Source organism: Macaca mulatta, chromosome 8 (assembly GCF_049350105.2).
Source record: "Macaca mulatta isolate MMU2019108-1 chromosome 8, T2T-MMU8v2.0, whole genome shotgun sequence".
Lineage (NCBI taxonomy): Eukaryota > Metazoa > Chordata > Mammalia > Primates > Cercopithecidae > Macaca > Macaca mulatta.
Genome location: NC_133413.1, coordinates 127580816 through 127599531, shown reverse-complemented (window position 1 = coordinate 127599531; position 18716 = coordinate 127580816). Strand labels below are relative to the sequence as shown.

At 38.4% G+C, this 18716-nt stretch overlaps 1 protein-coding gene, 1 long non-coding RNA gene and 1 pseudogene across 4 annotated transcripts in view; 1 reads left to right on the top strand and 2 right to left on the bottom strand.

Annotated features, from left to right (window-relative positions):
* The window catches only part of LOC114680325 (uncharacterized), a 395268-nt gene that overhangs the window by 334295 nt on the left and 42257 nt on the right, over window positions 1–18716 (top strand). For both annotated transcript variants that reach the window (XR_013397412.1, XR_013397411.1), the window contains 2 exons: window positions 16404–16532; window positions 17146–17275. This is a non-coding gene — a long non-coding RNA (uncharacterized LOC114680325). The remainder of the gene's footprint in view (window positions 1–16403; window positions 16533–17145; window positions 17276–18716) is intronic.
* Window positions 6965–8701, bottom strand: LOC701224 (large ribosomal subunit protein uL29m pseudogene; annotated as a pseudogene). Its single transcript, XR_001446814.3, has one exon. The product of XR_001446814.3 is annotated as a large ribosomal subunit protein uL29m pseudogene (transcript).
* SLC30A8 (solute carrier family 30 member 8) overlaps window positions 13195–18716 on the bottom strand; it is a 52449-nt gene continuing 46927 nt past the window's right edge. Inside the window, exon 8 of the mRNA XM_001095488.5 lies at window positions 13195–17354. Coding sequence (XP_001095488.2) covers window positions 17209–17354 — 146 coding nt within the window. The 3' untranslated portion in view covers window positions 13195–17208. The remainder of the gene's footprint in view (window positions 17355–18716) is intronic.

The following is an 18716-nucleotide window of genomic DNA, read 5'->3' as shown; positions in this document are numbered from 1 at the left end:
TACTGTTTTTATTTATTTGAAATGTCACCATTTTACATAACATAGTTGCACATTAATATGAATTAGTATCTATATAATAAACTCTCAAATTAATATTTTCAGATTTTTCTTCTCTGTTCCACTGGATTGTCTTCCTACTAATGTCTCAGCACCATGCTGCTTTTTCATTGACTCTTCAAAATGCATTCTTTGTTTCAATAATCTAATAGATTGATTTCTCAAATTCACTTAATTTTTTTCCTATTCCTGGATATGTTTATTTGCTTATATTGCTATATGACCCTAGAAACAGTCTATCTGGTTTTTGAAACGGTGATACTTTTATCAGGTTATCATTGTATTTATAAATTAACTTAGGTAACCTTGACATTCTTCATGATGTAGACTATTCCTACTCAAGTCATAATATCTATCGAATTTTTCAATTGTTTTTGACGTACTATGATGTTTTATCTTTTTCTTCATATATGTCTTGCATATTTCTTATTTTTTCTAGGTATTTTATCTCTTGTTGCTATTACTCATGTTAATAAGATTATGTAATCATATCTAATAATTTATTGCTTTAATATATAAAAATACTAATTTAATAATTTTGTAGTAGTATGTTTTTTTGAAAACTTGTATTCTTTTTAATAGTTTTTAGTTGATTATCTTTGGTTTCCAAGGAAAATACATAATCATTATGATCTGGAAATAGTGATAGTTTTACCTCTTTCTAATTTTTAAAATTCTTTCTCTTAAATATTTGGGTTAATTTATATCTATACAACAAGTCTAAACAATTGTGTATTTCTGTGCTTATATAAAAAGTGAATTTCTTGCAGGTAGCATTTAGTTGGGTCTTTTATATTCAGTGTGATAATTTGTGCCTTCTAAATTGAGTATTTAGGCCATTTACATTTAATGTGATTTGAACTGTATTACATTTAAATCCATCATCCTGCTTATTTGCTCTCTATGTTCTTTGTGTCCTCTTTTCCATTTTTTGCCTTCATTTGGGTTAAATTAATATTTTTTAATGATTTCATTTCATCACTTGATGTATTAGCTACAACTCTATGTTGTATTATTTTATTGGTTGTTAGGATTTATGCTATACATCTTTAACTTATCACAGTCTGTCTTCAAGTGATAGTCTTCCACATCACATGTAGCATAAACATACTGCAGCAATTTACTGCTATGCTTCTATTCTGATATTTCGGATATTGTTGCCCTTTGTTTACTTCAACATATTGTATAAACTCCATATATAATTTTGTTTCAAAAGTCAACCATCTTTCAAAAGGAATTTAATAAGAAATATCTGCATTTTATTTTTGTAACTACCATTTTCAGTGTGCTTCATTACCTTGTGGAGCTCAACATTTTTGTCTCATATTATTTTTCTTCTGCACGAACTTTTAAAAATATATGTCTCATAGTGCTGGTCTACTTGAGATGGATTCTTTCAGCTTTATTATATTTGAAATGTTTTATTTTGTCTAAAGAAGTATAGACTGACAGAAAACTTTTTTTCATTACTTTAAAAATGTTTTCCTAAAGTGTTCTACCTTGCATTGTTTCAAATGAGAAATATAATATTACCCTTGTTTTTGTTCCTCTTTGGGCAATGCGCATTTTCTCTTGATACTTTTAAGATTTTTTTCTTTATCATTGGGTTAAACAATTTGATTGTGATAAGTTTTGTTATAGTTTTCTTCATATTTTGTCATCGGCATTTGTTGAACTTCTTGGACCTGGGGGCTCATTGTTTGAAAAATTTTTTGGCTGATATGTTCACAAACATTCTGTGTGCCTCATCACCCCAATTCTCTCCTTAAGGACTCTAGTTACACACACATTTGACCATTTAAGTTTGCCCTACAGTGTAATAGTGCTCAATTTCTTGTTGTTGGTTTTTTTTTTTTCCCAGTCCTGTTTCATTTTAGATAGTTTCTATTGCTATATCTTCAAATACACCACTTTTTATTTGCAATGTCTGTTCAGCTGATAATCTCATCCAATGTATTTTTCATTTTAGACACAGTTTTCATCTCTATAAGTTTGATTTTAGCCTTTTTATAAATCTTTCTTGTTTCTGCTTTACATGCCCAATCTAGCTCCTCAAGTTTATGGAATACACTCATAATAGCTGTTTTAATCTCCTTTACTAATTAGACTACTTTAAAAGAATTTAATCATTTTGGGCCTTGTTTTTTAGCTTTGTTTAGCTGAGCACCATTTAGTCTAGGGTTGATTTTCTCTGCTATTGAATAAAGACCCATTTTTACTACTCTAACTAAAGCCTCCTAACTTGAGGTTTTCCAATCTGAGTGTTGGGAACAAGGACTATTTCAGCCTTGTTTGAGTTATGAATGATTCCCTTTTATTCTTTCAGTAGGTCTTTTCCAGACTTAATTAGTGTTTCCACTGACAGACACTGATCACTCCTCAGCTGAGGACTTGAGGGAGTCTTCCTGCAGATCTCTGGCTCTCTCTCTCTCTGTGTGTGTGTGTATCTCCCTCACCTCTAGTGCCATGTCCTGTGAACTCTACCTACTCGGGCATCCTCAGACTCTTAGTTCTATCTCTCCCACTCAGGGAGACTGCCAGACTGTCTGCAATTCCCTGCCCTGTGACACAAAAGTCTGGACACTTTTTCAGCACAATAAACTAGGGAAATTATTGGGCTCACTATTTGGTTCCCTGACTCCTGGGAATAATTGTCCTTCATTGATTGGTATTCAGTGTCTTGAGGACCATTGATTTTGTCCATATTTTATTTGTTTGATGTGATGGTAAGTCTCTGTTACTCCATTTTGGCTACAAGTAAACGTCTTAGATCTGCTTTTTCTGTCCTACTGGTCTTCTCTCTACGTTTGTTTTTTCATATGCATCTTCTGCTCAATACTAGCTAATGTTGAAAGTCTTATGCATATACTGGAATCAATATTACATCCATCTCCTAGAGTGACTGAAAATGGAGCATAAAGGTTTTAATTTTCCTAGTCTACTTGTTTTTCCTGAAAGCCTAAAAGAGAATGTGAAAGATGTTGACATTCTTAAATAAAGCCATTTCAGTTTCTATTTCAACAGTAGCTAAGGGCATGCCCAAATCCTAGATTCTCATTTAAGTAGAATAAATTGGGGCATATTTAATGCCAGTAAGTTTCTTAGGCCATTTGATGTTTCCAGGTCATCGTATATGGGGGCTGCTATAGCCAATTAATCTTGATAATATTTTTAGTATTATTCAACAACTGGGAACATTTTCTCTGAAGTTTTGTGGCCATTATAATCACCATTATTAGTAGTAAAATTGTCTTTCTCTAATGAGGCAAAATGCACTATGTCCTGGGGTAGTGGGTTCAAGAGACAGAATGCGAAAAGCATAGTGTGATTTTCCCTTCTTTATTATTAGTCTGTTCACTCCAGCCCCAAGTCTTCACCTCACCTTCTACTACTACTTAGAAATTTTGCTCCTTTGGTGCCAAATGAGGAAGTTGAAGGCCCATTTTTGCCATCCAAAGTTATTCATATATTCATGTAGCCACAACAGAAAATGGACCAGAGGAGAAGTATAGAATAAAGTTCTAGAGCACATGATTTGGAATGACACAAATCAGAATTTGAATCTTAGTTCTACTGTTTATTAGATTTAGGCAAGTCACTTAAACTCTCTGAACTATTTTCCATCTGTAACATGGAGGTTATCATACGTACATCATTGTTTTATTAAGGGTTAAATAAGTATATGAATTTAATTTCTCAGCCCAGTGCCTGACATCTTGCCAAGCATTACTATCATTATTATTGATATTATGTTAATAATATATTGCAATTATAATTTATAATGAGAAAAGGTTAGGACTCTATTTTTCCCTCCAACAGCCAGATCAGCATTACCAGTGTCTTGTTCAAGACTTCTAAAGGAATGTGCCAAGCTCAGGATTTATTGCCATTTTGATTATTTAGTATTCACTGAGCACTGAGAGAATGCAGCATTTGTGGGAACACAGAAGGAGGTAGGGGCAGCCTCTCCCACTCTGAGTGGAGAAGGAAACCTGGAGCTGGCTGGATGTGTGGCTGAGAACAGTACAGCCAAAAAAGACCATCTGGACCAGTGCAACCAGGGTTCCCAGGAAATCTGTGGGGCCTCTGACTAAACTAAGTTATTTGGCTTCTAATCAACTTAACATTAACATTCTCCAAGCCCTCCCGTCTAAGATGCTAATTTATCCTAAAGAGGCATGTGAAGTATAGGCACCCACATCAATCAAGCTGCTCTTTTCTTCTGCCTCGTCTCACTTCTGTCAGCTAGGTTGATCCCCTGGAAAACAGAGACCTTAAAATAAAGTAAAACCTTCCCTTAAAATAAAGTAAAACCCTAATTTGAATGAACACCACTGCCAAACCCTCGCTTTGAGAGCCCTGAACACAGTTGGGGACTTAAGGCCTTGCCAGTCCAATAATAATTCTACTGAAAAAATGCCAAATTTCCTTTCTTTTTAGAAAAAGGGCCAAGCATTGCTTCTAGAATTGCCCAGTCCATGACCTCCTAACCTTCCAAAAATTGCTTTAAGGCCGAAGGTGTTCTGAATTCTGGACATAACATTAGTACAAAAGCTGTCCCCTCCAACAGGTTGACTAGTGACAGGGTTCAGTTCTAAGTCACAAAATGCATCCTGTAATTGCTTTCTTTACTTTATTACCTGCTTCAGCCCAGACAAATGGTATTCAGGGAAGCCTAAGGGTATCCACTTTCCCACAGAGAATTAAGCAAGACCTTCTTTTTAAAACCCTATCTTATAAATTTGACCCATTTCACCTAAAATGCTGAGGGAAATTTCAGATCAGACCCTCTGCCTCATTTTTCATGGTATTATCTTTACTTCCCCAGATACAGTGACAGGCACATGGAAGGTGCTTGGTCCAATGTCTGCTAAATTCAGTACAACCAAAAGAACCATTCCTCAGCTTCCATGGGTTTTTATTTGCAACTTTAGCTCCACTGGCATTTATTTCCAAACTTCATGGTCAGGTAGTATTACAGGAAGGTCTCAAAAGCAATTCTGCATAACTAGACAAGCAAATAGTCAATGTAGATATGAATGTGTGTGCTCTAGACATGTTGTAAGTTGGAGAGGGGAGGAGGAATATTTGTAGTCCCATGAAAATAGGTAAATCTATTGTAAAATGTCTACAATATGTTGCCACAGGAATCATTTCAGTTAATAATGATATTATCTGCTGATTATATGATGGTTGATGGTTCACAAAGGACTTTTGCCTATGGTATCTCATTTGATCTCCATAACAACTGAAGGAAGTAAGAAGGATCAGGATTCTTATTCCTGTTTTATCCATGGGGAAGCAGAGCTCCTAGAGTCAGCTGTGAGCAATTTACAGTGATGGAATTGGCCATGTTGACACTTCTCCTGCTACACTCCCTATCACATATTCTCAGCTGCTCCTGATGCTTCTCTTCTTAAGAGCTCAATCCAGGATCACTGAATCCACTCCTATACTTTAAAAGTTGACATACTGTATAATCATTTATTGAATAAATTATCCAGTGATTACTTAGATAGTAGGCACCATAATAGGTTGTGGAGGAAGATAAAACATTAAATAAGATAAAGATCACTGTTTTTGCAGAACTCAAAGTCTACTTGGAGAAGTCAAAATTGTAAATATTTTTGTGTAATGTGGTAAGTCCCTACAAAGTGTTCAATAAGCAAAGAAGAGAGAAGAATAAACTTTTCTGAGAGTGGAAGTCAGTGAAACTTCAGAAAGGGTTGATCTTTGGCAGGGCTTTAAATGATAAATAAGAGTTTCAAGGCAGAGAAGAGAAAGGAAGAGAAGGGAGGGTATTTGAGTAAGGGGAAATGAGCGCAGGCATGGAGTCATGAACAAATATGGCCTACTTATGAAAAGATGAGCAGCTCAGCGTGTTACATTATAGGATATTTGGGAGAACTGGTAATAGGTGAGACTACAGAATAAAATCAGGCCAGATGGCTCCATACTGAGACCTCTAGTTCCTAAACCTGTGCGTTATATATATTTTCAGAATTTCATTTTTTAAAAAACAAGTTTTGTAAATAAGCATTTCACCTAAGTACTTGGTCAGTACCAAGCACCAAGTACATCAATATTTGAAATGCCTTCTGTGGAAGAAGGCCAAGTTTGTTCCAAGACAGGCGTAGATAGGATATGGACCTGGAGATCAATAGTGGAGATTGTCTGGGTGCTGTGGCTATTTCTGGGTGGCCACATGAAGAAAAGGGACAGCTTGTGCAGACCCAGAGAAGTAAGCCATGTCAAAAAACAAAAAAAGATGGTTCTAATTTATTATAATCTTATAATCTTATTTATATGTTGGCGATGGCAGATAGCAGAAACACTCCGAGGAAGAGATGTGTCTCAAGAGCATGGAGATGGGATGGACTAATTCTCCAGTCTCCCACCTCTCCACCTGATGATTCTCCTACACTGACTGTGGGTTATATTTCCCTGTTTAGTGCTTTGCAGTGTATGTGGATAATAAGTATTAAATGCCAAACAAATAACTAAATATGTGAAGCACTTCTTTACACGGGATTCTGGGGTACTTGATACCTCTTTGACAAATTTGGTAGAAAATGTATTTTGCCAAAATAATACAAACATAACTAAAGAATTGCAGCCTGCCACACTTTGGCTGTGGTTCTTCTTCCTTTCAGTCAAGAGCTTTGCACTTACCATAAAATTCTAGCTCCTTCTCATGGCCTACAGGGCTTTTGCCCAGTCCAGCCCAGATCACCCCTCTTCCCCCAGCCTTGCTCGCTACACTCAGTACATCTGCTTCTTTTTCTCAAGGCTACCAGGTTCTTCCTACCTGTGGCCTCTGTCCAAGCTATCCTTCCTTTTCCTCCTCCACTTTGCATGGCTGGCTCAGCCCAAATGTCACCTCTTCATAAAGGTCATGCAGATATAGCTGCCTTGCTCTAGCCCTCTCCCAATTATTACCATATCCATTGGTTTTATCTCTATCTTACCACTTACCACTATCTGAAAATGTCTTATTTTGGTCTTTTGTTTGTTTTTTGTCCATATCTCCCACTATAATGTGTCATTATTACCGGGATCCCCATGTTCACCACAAGGCCTGGCACAGCACAGTCACCCATTAAATAAAAAAGTAAAAGAAAAGCAAAGGTAGTTTTGGGGAGAGTCAAATTCTGCCTCTATTGGCATCAATATTTCAAACACCCCAATTTCTACTTGACTTTTCCAGTTATGGAAAGAAACAGCCATATATTATCTCACTTTCATCATATTATTTTAATATCCTTCATCTAAGTAACTTGTGAATCAATTTTATATCTTTACCCCCAACTCCTGACCCTTCACTCCACCCCATTTTCCTCCCCATGTCCCCATTCTCCCCCTCCATGTCCCCATTCTCCCAATCTAGTCTATTTCTGTGAGTGATAGGGAAGGAATGTACAGTTAGCTCACTATCTAGTATAACGCCCTTCCATACCAAGTACCGCACTAAGTACTTCTTCTTTTTTTTTTTTTCTTTATAAACCACTTAACATATTTACTCTTGTACACAGACTATTCAAGAAAAACAAAATGGTAATTTTTTTTTTTTTTTTTTTTTTTTTGAGACGGAGTCTCACGCTGTTGCCCAGGCTGGAGTGCAGTGGCGCGATCTCGGCTCACTGCAAGCTCCGCCTCCCGGGTTCCCGCCATTCTCCTGCCTCAGCCTCCCGAGTAGCTGGGACTACAAGGGCCCGCCACCGCACCCGGCTAATTTTTTGTATTTTTAGTAGAGACGGGGTTTCACTGTGGTCTCGATCTCCTGACCTTGTGATCCGCCCGCCTCGGCCTCCCAAAGTGCTGGGATTACAGGCTTGAGCCACCGCGCCCGGCCAAAATGGTAAATTTAAGAGTTCAGACATCTTAGACAAGACTTGACTTCTGGGCTTCAGCAAAACGTGGAAACTTTTTTAGAAGAATTTTTGCTTTCTTTCTCTCTAAATTTTCCTTCCGTGCTTTGATGCGGGCTCGTTTCTCACATTCCAGTCTGAGAAAATGGTCCACATAAGGCATGACCAAGAATCGTTTCCTATTGTATCTTTTATTTAGGTGCCAAGGTATAACCCACTGCTTGAACTTGTGCCAGACGATTCTTCCAAAGATGTCTCTTCTCCAAGCACCAGGTCTGGCTCTTTCTTGACCGGTCTGAAGAAGCCTTAGGGCATCTTCTCCTTCCTGGACAACTTTATCGAATGCATCCATGGAATCTGCTGCCTTACCTAACAGCTCTGGACTTGGCACTGGCAATCTCTGCCGCTTGGCCTCCTGCTCTAGGGTTAAAATCACGTTTCTTTCCTTCAGTAAGACATACGACAGTTTGTGTGAATCTTCGTTACTTTTGTTCCTTAGTTGCTGACAGGTCCATGCTGCTCCAGATTTTACTTTTTCTTGCCCCCAGTTTTTTGGGTCATCAAAAAATTCTTCTAGTCCTCTTCTTGACAAGGTAGTATGACATAATCTATATTGGTGAAAGGATGTCACATTTGGTGTACTCTTAGGCAACAAACCAAGAAAAAACCCTGTGCAGGCGGGGACCTGAGGAATTATTAACGACCTGGAAGCTTTCAGGGCAGCTGAGACTCTCCTACAAAGAAAGGCCAAACCTGCCGCAGCCATGTTTTCGCATAACCCGCACTAAGTACTTCTTAAGTATGATCTCTGAATCTGATTTATTATAAACACTTTCTGAATATTGCCAGACCCTACACATTTGCATTATAACTGTTCCACTTACCTATTTCCTTTAAAAAAAAAAAAAAAAAAAAAAACTCCTTTTTGCCTTCTATCTTTTCACCTCCTATTTATTTCTACCAATTCCTTAAAATAGTTGTATATCCAATAGAATGAATCTAATTTTAAAGGTCCTTTGATATATGCCACAACAATTTTTATGGCATATTTTGATCACTTGGTTCTTCAAATAGTCCATCAATCTTTCATTTTAAGTAAGGAACGCATGCCTTCTATGACACCATCAGTGATGTTTTAAAAGCAGGGATTTAGTTCAGAGAAAAAGAAATGTTAATGCTCTCAGTTCACATTATACACCAGCCATTGTGCTGAGAGCAGCACATTAGTTATCTAATGATTACAATAACCTTGTGATATAGGTGTCGTTTTCCCCATTTTATTGTGAGGTAACTGAATCCTGCTTCACAATGTGGCCAAAACCATGCAGCTAGAAAGAAGATGTACTGGATTAGAAGCAGAGGCTGAGTGAATATAATGTTAGAGGTTAGACACAGATGTCTGGTGTTTACAATGAAACATCTGAAAGAATTAAAATGCTTCATTATCTTATTGATAACTATTGAGGTCTGCTAGAGGAAGGTGTGTTCCTGCAGATAACTTAATACTACTACTCTGTGCTGGGCCCAGTGCTAGGTGTTATTATTCAGAGATAAATAGAAACTAATACTTTAAGGAGGGGAACATAGAAAAACAAAACACACAAGACACAAAGTGACAAAAGCAAGAACACAAAAAGGTGATTGCTTGAAAGGCAGCACTGAAGATGGAATGATTGGCATTGGGTACAATATTAGGAAAAGCTTTCTGGACTAGGGGCCATCTGAATGGATTCTCAAAAAATGATAACTAGAATTTATTGAGAACTTACTATGAGCAGTGAATTGCATTAAGTGTTTTACATACAGCTTCTCATTTAATCCTCACCTCTATTCTAAAATGGGTAGTTTTCATCCCTTCACTGAGTAAAAAACTGAGACAGACAGGTTGACTAGGTTGCTGGTGCTCAGACAGCCACTGTATCAAACATAGTCCAACAAGATCACAACAATTACTTTATGTTTTTTCATATGTAAAATTTAGCCAGATATTGAAGAAATTGAAAGCAAAAAGAGAATAAAAAATAACAGAAGTAGAATTGCATCAAGCATTTAACCCTCCTAATGCTTAGGGAATTAATAGAACCCAGAAGCTTGGAGGAGTAAACCCCAAGCTAAAACACTGTCCTCTGAGGAGGAGACACTGATTAATTAATGCTGATATCTTAGCCAGGGAGAGCCACAATGGAGCTGGGATCTAGACCTCCAAGGAAACAGTACAGTAACCTGGTGCTTTTCTCTGAGGGGATGTGATGAGGCTGGTTCTTTGAGTTTGGGGTCAACTACAAACTGGAAATACTGCAGGAAAAGAGAATGAAGTACTGCTGCCATGGTGAAGAAGTATTACTGGGTTGACACTGTTTGAGACAGGATCAAGCAGGAAACAAAACAAGAAGAAAGTCCCCTTTTCCTCCCTCTAGGCTTCTGATACCCCTCTAGGGCCTCCTAACAAGGAGCAGCCAGCAAAGGAGAAATGTAGTTAACACAGTCCCTGCCCCCAGCATCATGAAGCCAAGAATACCTGAGAGAGTTGAGGGCTGAGAGACAATAGCTTAAAAACTGGCACAACCATGCAATCTTACTTTCATTATGGCCTTGTCACTCTCCACTCTCCTAGATGACAATTTCACTCTTGCTCCTCTTGTTTTACATCACTAATACTTCCTCTTTCATTGTCACACTCAGTTAATAACCTTGCTTCCTACTTCACTTAGAAGAATGAAGTGATCAGAAGAAAATGCCAGATTGCCTCCATCGTACCTAGCCATCTACCAGCAGAATTCTGTTATTGTAAAAGTTCTGTGTTGTACATAAATACCCCCACCTAGAACCAGGTACACGACCTGTGCACTAGATTCCATCATTTCTTGCTTCCTCATGTACACCACTCCAGCAATTCTCTCCTCTCTCTGTGAGTTGGTGGCAGTTAATACCCATCAGAAACCCATGTGTTTCTCTGTATTTCCCAGCTTCCCTTCAGTTAGGTTAGGGCTATGTGATTAATTTTGGCCAATGGCCTCCAAGCAGAAGTGAAAAGTATCCATTTTAAAAGGCACTGTAACAAATTTAAGATGTGGTTTCCCTTCTTCTCTCTCTTCCCTTGCTATCTCAGAGGCTAAATAATGTTCCAGATGGTGCAATTACAAGATGGAAGGGCCTTCATTATTATGAACACCTGTGTAATTGTGTGGCCCTCACAAGATAATGACTTTTGTAACTGCAGCCCAGACTTCTCTCCTGGCTTAAAATACTATTTTTGTAACTCTAGCCCACATTCATATAAACAACTGCCTATTTGATATCTTTATGTGCTTGTTTAATAACTCAATTTGCCTAATACCAAATTCCTAATCCTGCCCCATCTTATAGGCATCCTCCCCTCTAATCTTTCTTGGCTCTACTTCTGAGATCTATTCCAGCACTAACAGTCCAAGCCTAACACCAACATTCACATCATTGCCCAGTATTTACCACTGGACAATGCAGAAACTGTCACCTCAGTAATGAGAGAAGGAAAGTAAAGTGAAATACCAAGTTCTGGAATAAACAGGAAAATTTCATCAGGAAATATAAATTACTCCATGATTTGATTACCCTGAAAAGTATCTTTATGAAATATGTTTTTCAAGGGAGAAGCAATGCAGGTGTGTTGATTTCCTAAAGTTGATGCCTACCATATCAGTATTGAGTTTTTTCAGGACCGTTAGGGTTTAGCAATTCAGTAATATTATAATCCCAAATATTAATAAAACTCTTCTGGACAAATACAAACTTACCTAAAGCAATATTCTACTTCCTGCTGTTGTTTTGACTTGCAGTTGATTGATGAATACATTAATTGAATTAACAAATTAAAAGTCTCAGGGTATAGGATTTGAGGGTTTTTTTTTTTCCAAAATCTATATATTGTAATATCTCTACTATTGTGCAAATGTTTATTCTCGGGCAAAAAGAATTCTTTTGTTGAAGGATAAGTGGTAAATTCTACAGTGTTTAAGAGCTACCAAGATGAAGGGGGAAGAGGCGGCGGAGGAGCAGAAAGAGGAAAAGGAGGAGGATAAGAAAAAGAATAAAAATAATTGTGTATTCTCATCAGCTATGTTTGATCACAGTGCTTCCCTCAGAACTTTCTTATTAGAACATGAAAAATTATCTAATCTAAGATCCTGAAAGACCATCTCCACAGCTTTATCTTTATAAAGGATTGGAGGTTGAATGGAAAGGCAATCTGCTTCTTGTTTATGAATTCAGAACTTATTGAGCCAGGGAAATCTACTCTCCTTTCCCCATCCAAGTTGATACAAGGTGCTGAACTTTATGAGTAGGTGGAAACCAGAAAAAGAGGCTTCGTCTTTCTGGGGTATTAATTATTCATAGAAAGTACTGCCGTAAAGAAATGCCAACACAGGGCATTCTTCTTTCCCTGACCGCGGACTTTTGCCATGTCAGAGGCAATTATGGAGTGGAGAATAAGGCAATGACAGAAATTCTTGTTCATCAATCTCACGTATATGCCCAATAAAATCCCCTATTCATCTCTATAAAAATGGAGGCGGAGTTAGAAACAAACCAGGGCACTGGTTCATTAAATCTCTACTGATTCCCGTTTGAAGAACGCAATTTAACTTCAAAGGAAACCCTAAATTCGCATCTGATCCTAATTCCATTGTACAGGTTAACTCACCATGGTTTACAATATCTTCAGTACAGCTGGTGCCCTTTCTTCTTCTGCAATATCCCAAAATACTCCTAAACTCAACAGATTCAGGGAAATAATGTTTGATAGTACTGTTGGACTGTGTATAACAACCATAGGGTTTTAATGGCTGTAAATAGGATAATTATGTTTTTGACAAATGGTGTCCCTTTGAAGAAAGGAAATATAGGGCAATTATAATGATACATTGTCTCCAGGACTTGACTGACACTCCTGAAAGGGGTGCAATTCAGCTTAACATCTCTCATCACTTCCTGGCTTTATGGTTGAAGCAGCACAAGTTTGTTTTTCACAACTGTCAAGGGCTCCTGCCACATCTGACCACCATCTTCTTCCCCCATTGGGGTTTTATGCCCATAATTTCAAAAGCACCCCTGATTCTAACACATTATCTTCCATCCCTCTAGACAAATATGTTCCCCAAATGAGTTATTTCTTCCAATAAACGACTGAGAGTGAAAGAATGTATTCTCATTACAGTCCTCATTGGTGTCATGAAAAACATGTCCTGCCATGATTTTGGTGATAAAAAGATGACTTAACCCAAACTCTCTCTTTCTTGATTTTATTTTAAACAACACACACTAACATTTTAAAATAGAATTTAAACAGGTGCCCAGTAACAGAATGACAAACGTTAAGTGTGAAATCAGAAAGTTAAAAAACTAAACCGCAGATGGTCACCTTTTTATTTTTTTTAACATCCGCCTGCGCTGGACTGTTAAGTGGCCTCATCACTGTCAAGCCAGGCAGGATTTGTAAAACTTGGGATGTGGGTATTCAAAGATGACATTTGCTTGGTGCCTTTAATGATTTCTGTAATTAGTCATTTAAACAGATTGCCCTGTGATCCAAAACAGGGAATACAGAGAGATGAGCTGAGAAAATCATTTCCTGGAGGCACTTTAGAGCTAATTGTGGAAAATGAGGCTTGTCTCTTTGCAAGACTCTCTGGATCATATTTCACTGGGTGGGGATGGAGCTGGAGAGCAACATTCTCCAGGAATCTATAAAATGTATATGCCTGGGAGGTGTTTTTCTTTTTAACACTACAGTGCTAAAAGACTTTGTCAGGTCACAAAATTTAACAGATATTAAGTGATCCAAATTTGCCCCTGGCAATTTAGAAACCAGAGAAGGAAATGCACCTGGTCAGAGAAAGTTGAGGCTACATGACAGAGAAAAGCCAAGGACATGATATTTCACAGGAATAGTGTAAGACTTGGGAGACCTAAGACTTTGTCTTCATCGCACTGGACAGTTGTACTTTTTGTTAATAAATGTCCTTGGAGTGACAATTCTGCTTTTCAAAGATAAAAGTGGAAGCTTTCAGAGAGTCAGAAAGGGATTCGACTATTTTAATTAATTCATCACTCTCACTAGGTAACAGCCTCTCAGTAAATGCCTTCATCCCAGCAAGCCTCCATTGCTTCCTCAGAGAAACAGCTGTTTAATTCTCACCAATAATTTTGCCGCTGTCTTGTGGGAACTGTGTTGATAACTCAAAATTTCTCAAAAGTTTAGATGATTTAAAGTTCTGTGCCCACTCATGTTTGTACATAATAAAAAATAACAGTTAACATGTACTGAATGCTAACTACGTGCTATGCACAGCTCCAACCTTTTAAAGTGTCCTAATTTGTTAAACTCTCACACATTTGAACAGGGAGGTTTTACTGATCAGGAAATAGAGGATCAGGGCATTTAAGTAACTAGCTTGAGGTCACAGAGCTAATAAAGGGAAGAGCTAAGATTCAAACTCAGGCAATCTAGCTTGAGAACTGATGCTTAATGTGTAAACATCCTTTCTTTCATGTCCTTCAACATTCCCATTTCCCATCTGTAACCAAACATATGGAAGGCATAAATTTCTTTTATGGGTCCTAACATCACCATAGAGCCCTAGATAAATCTTAAGTGGGTGCTGGATGACGGTGAAGCATATTAAAAATGGAGGGTGGTGGTAAAGTTGACCTGATTTCACCACTCAGAAGAATAGAGTGTTGCTTTGAAAGACATAAAGGAATGTAGATGACCGGTTGATGAGTGCAGCAAACCACCATGGCATGTGTATACCTATGTAACAAACCTACATGTTCTGCACATATACCCCAGAACTTGAAGTATAATAATACTAAGAAAAGACATAGAAGATCATTAACGTCTTGATAGCTGGAGAGGATACAACACCATGAAGTAAAGAATTCAACTACATTATTCCACTTACTTCTGGTGGCCTGGAGTTCTAACCACACTAGGGAAATGGTAATGGGAGTCAGAACTTCAGAATTGATGGATGGTGCATAAAGCCCCTGAGTACCATCTGTTTTTTCATCTCAAAATCCTTAAAATCTCTATTGTAGATTGCCTTGCATTTTGCCACATAAACATCTACTGTTCAGTTTTCAGTCTAGCTCACTAAAAAAGCAGAATTTCAGGCAAACAGCAGAAACACCCTGCACCCATGGGACAATTCCTTTGGTTGACACACAAATCTCCCTCCCTAATGATTACCTGACATTCAGTGAATTTCTGACATAAAATCAAATCTAAACATGGGTTTCAAAAGGAAGCAGAAGCAAAGAATTATACTAAAACTTGTGTGTTTGCCAAGTCACCTAGTCTTTAGGGTGTCCTATGCAAAATATGGAAAAACAAAACCATTCAGTGGTCCTTGAGACAGGAAAAATGATTTGGCATAAACCATTCTTTCCATTTTGAGAATCGGATGTGGCAGGAGACATTGGGAACCTGAGGGGCTCTAATCCTGGTTGCCTAAACATGCTCATTGAGGTGAGGGATGAGTATATTCATTTCAACTGAGCAGGGAAAGCTCAGCAGAATGCTAAGTAGCTATTTCAGTGGTGCTGATTGATTTGCAGAGATGGCACAGATGTGACCTTCTCAGTCAAAGTCAATGTTTTCTTGGCCCTCAAATTTCAGAAAAAAAATACAAATATAAATGATAAATAATGACAAGGCCCAGCTATAGTCTCAGAGTCATTGCCTCAACAATTATTAATGCCTGCTAGGTTTCTAGTACCCTGCTAGAGTCTGACAACAGCATAAAAATCATCTAAGACCTATCTCCTGTTCTCTACAATATTCATGACCATAAAGTTGCAAAAAGTATGTAGTTTTAAAAATCACAGCGTGGAGAGTTTTCTTTGCATCACGTATTTTGCTTTTTCAACTAAAAGCTAACAGGCAAACATAAGTGTGCCTTGCGCCTAGTCTTCCTTTTGTCTAGAATGCCTTCTCTTCTTCCTCTGCCTGGAGAACCTCCATATGTAATTCAAAGTCCAACAGGGTTGTCACCTCAGTGACATGAAACCTCACTGGCCATGCCCATCCAGCAATATCTATCGCTTTCCTTTTATACCCCACTACATCATTGCAATTCAAGATATTACTGTAGCTGCCTGTGTATGTGTCTAGCTGTCCCACTCAATGACCTCCTGTGGTTGACAATCTTCTAGACTATGGCTCATCTTTAGAAGCATCTCTGGGTAACTTTTAAAAATGTAGAAGTCCAGGTTCCAAACCAAACCCATTGACATAGGATTTCCAGAATGTTGGCCTGCATATCTTTAGTTTACTCTCCACAGATAGTGTTGAGTTGCTACCAGGACATAGAAGCACTTGCTGCATCTGATTCCTCTTTATAGTTCCAATGCTAAGCCCAATGTCTAGTACAAAGCAGTGCTCAGATCATGCTCGTGGACTGAATGAATCGGTTGCATCTGCTTTATTCCTTCTTGCAGGTAAATATCTAAATTATCTGTAGCAACAACTTGGTGGGGTCAACTCCAATGTTTTTGTCGGCTGTTCTTGAAGACTGCTGGGTCTCTACAATCACATTCTTTGGCTGGTGCCAGTGTTTAAGCACTCTGGTAGGTGAAAATATTTTCTTTTGAACAGTGATTACATAAAGTTTTGAAATAAACAAGTTAGAATTTAGAAATAAGAGGGATTTATTGCCAAAATGTGACAAGTAAATAAAAATTAGTTGTAAGTGCCTCTCTGTATATTCATATATATTTCCAATTCAGAGTAGAAAAAAAAATCACATTACAGCTTAGTGAGAGAACGAAGTTCTAATGGGGTGTTAGCATACAGAGTCATTTTATTCCTGACTTGGCTCTCCTTATTTTTTGTTTCTCATGTTTTGGGAAAATTTTGTGACTATTTTTCCCTTCCACTGATTTCTAGTAAGACTTTCCTGAGTTCAAATTTACCTATGTGTCCTCAAGATGCATTATTGGAAGGGAGATGAATTTTGTACTGCCGATAGTTACAAACAGCTATTATTTCGGCTCCACTCAGGAATAATCTATATACACATTCCTGTAATTGAACACAGCTACTGATCAGTATATAATCCAACTGATTGATGGATCTCAGTGCCTCTTCCTTCATGGTGAATGGAGCTAACTAAATAGATAAAATGTGCATTGCACCATGACATGAATTGCTTCCTTTGGTTCCTTATTTTCTATGATGCAGAAACTGCATAGCAGCATGTTTGAAGGCCGCCTGTCAAATTTGGGAAGCTGACATGTGACTGAGCTAGTCACGGGGGTCTTCACAGAAAAGGCAGTCTGGATCCTGGTCGACTGGAGATTCCATCTGAATGGTGAGTGAGTACACCGTAAAGCTTTTGCTGAGGGCTCTAGCAATTTCTCTCCGAACCACTTGGCTCTCCCGGCTGGCTGCTGTTGATAAAGAACCACAGGGAGATTAGCGCTGATTGCACACGCATGGGTGACTGCTGTGACTCCAACTTCAAGTACTTTGTCTTTGACCTCCTGGGGCAGGGCAGAGGCAGGGCACTCAGAGGAAGCCATGTTGGCTCTGATAATCAGCTACACTCACACAGACAAGGCAGGGGAAACTCTAGTGCAGGAAAGTGCCCTGTCGCTATGGGAACTCTTTCTGTCTGCTATTATCTCTGGAGTCTGGCATTCCTAGGAGCTTAGTATGGAAGGGGAGACAAGCCCTGGAAAAAGCCAAGACAGAACTATTATTTCTTATACAGCCCTGCTGACCAGCTCCCAGGGATCTCTGGGTTGCAGGCCTTGTATGTAATCAGAATTTATGTCAAGGATAGTGACAGGAACCAAGAAGCGTTTAGAGCTCCCCACAGACCTTTCTTAGAGCAGCAACCCTCACTGCCATATTGTTTTCCTGTCCCAAATGCTATCAGCAGGCTGTAAAGTCCCCTCCATAGCAACCTGAGTGTTTACTAGATTCTTCCATTTGCAGTGAAATATTGGCACAGTGAATGCTGTAAATTCCCTGAAGTCAGACCTGAGCCCCTTCGAGAAGATGAGGATGTCTGAGAAAGCACAGTTTTCAAATGACTGTCACTAGTGTTCCTGTCCCCTGCCCCTAAGTAACTTCTTGAGTCATTTTTTAGCAGCCTAATGTATTATCTTTGGCCTGAGCTTTCTCCTGAGGCAGTAAATGCTCTCTCACTACCTAGTCTCCCAGCTCTAGGACATATCAGAGACAAAAATTAACTTCTTGAAAAGGTAATTTTTAGTATAAACCTAATATTATAAGAATTTTCTCACATGGCTGCAGAATTTCTAACCACACAGTGTGGGACCCGCCATAATTCCTATTAGCACATCCATTCGCTTGTTAGAAATTGAAGAGTGGGGCCTGTGTCTCTTTCATCTTCCTATTTTCAGTTCTAGGAAAAACATCATATATAGAGGAGATACTCAATTAAGATTAAGTTTTTAATTCATTCCTATTATTTGACTGATAGGACACCAAGCCAAACAGATGAAGTTGAATTTTCGGAGTCCAAGGCCTTGAAGTTGGGGTTGCATTTTAGCCCTTTGTTCTGTCTGTCCTCGGCCCTCTGCAGTCAGCCCCAACGATGTCATGGGTATCATTGTTGCTATGACAACATCAATAAGTGGGCTGGTTTCAAAGGCCCTTGGTAATAGAAAACACTTTATAATGTTTTGACAAGCAACAGACAATAAGGGCAGCTCTACAAAAAGGAGGGAAATTACTGACTTTACAGGACAAGGACTGAATTTTTTTCCAGAGTGTTTACAAAA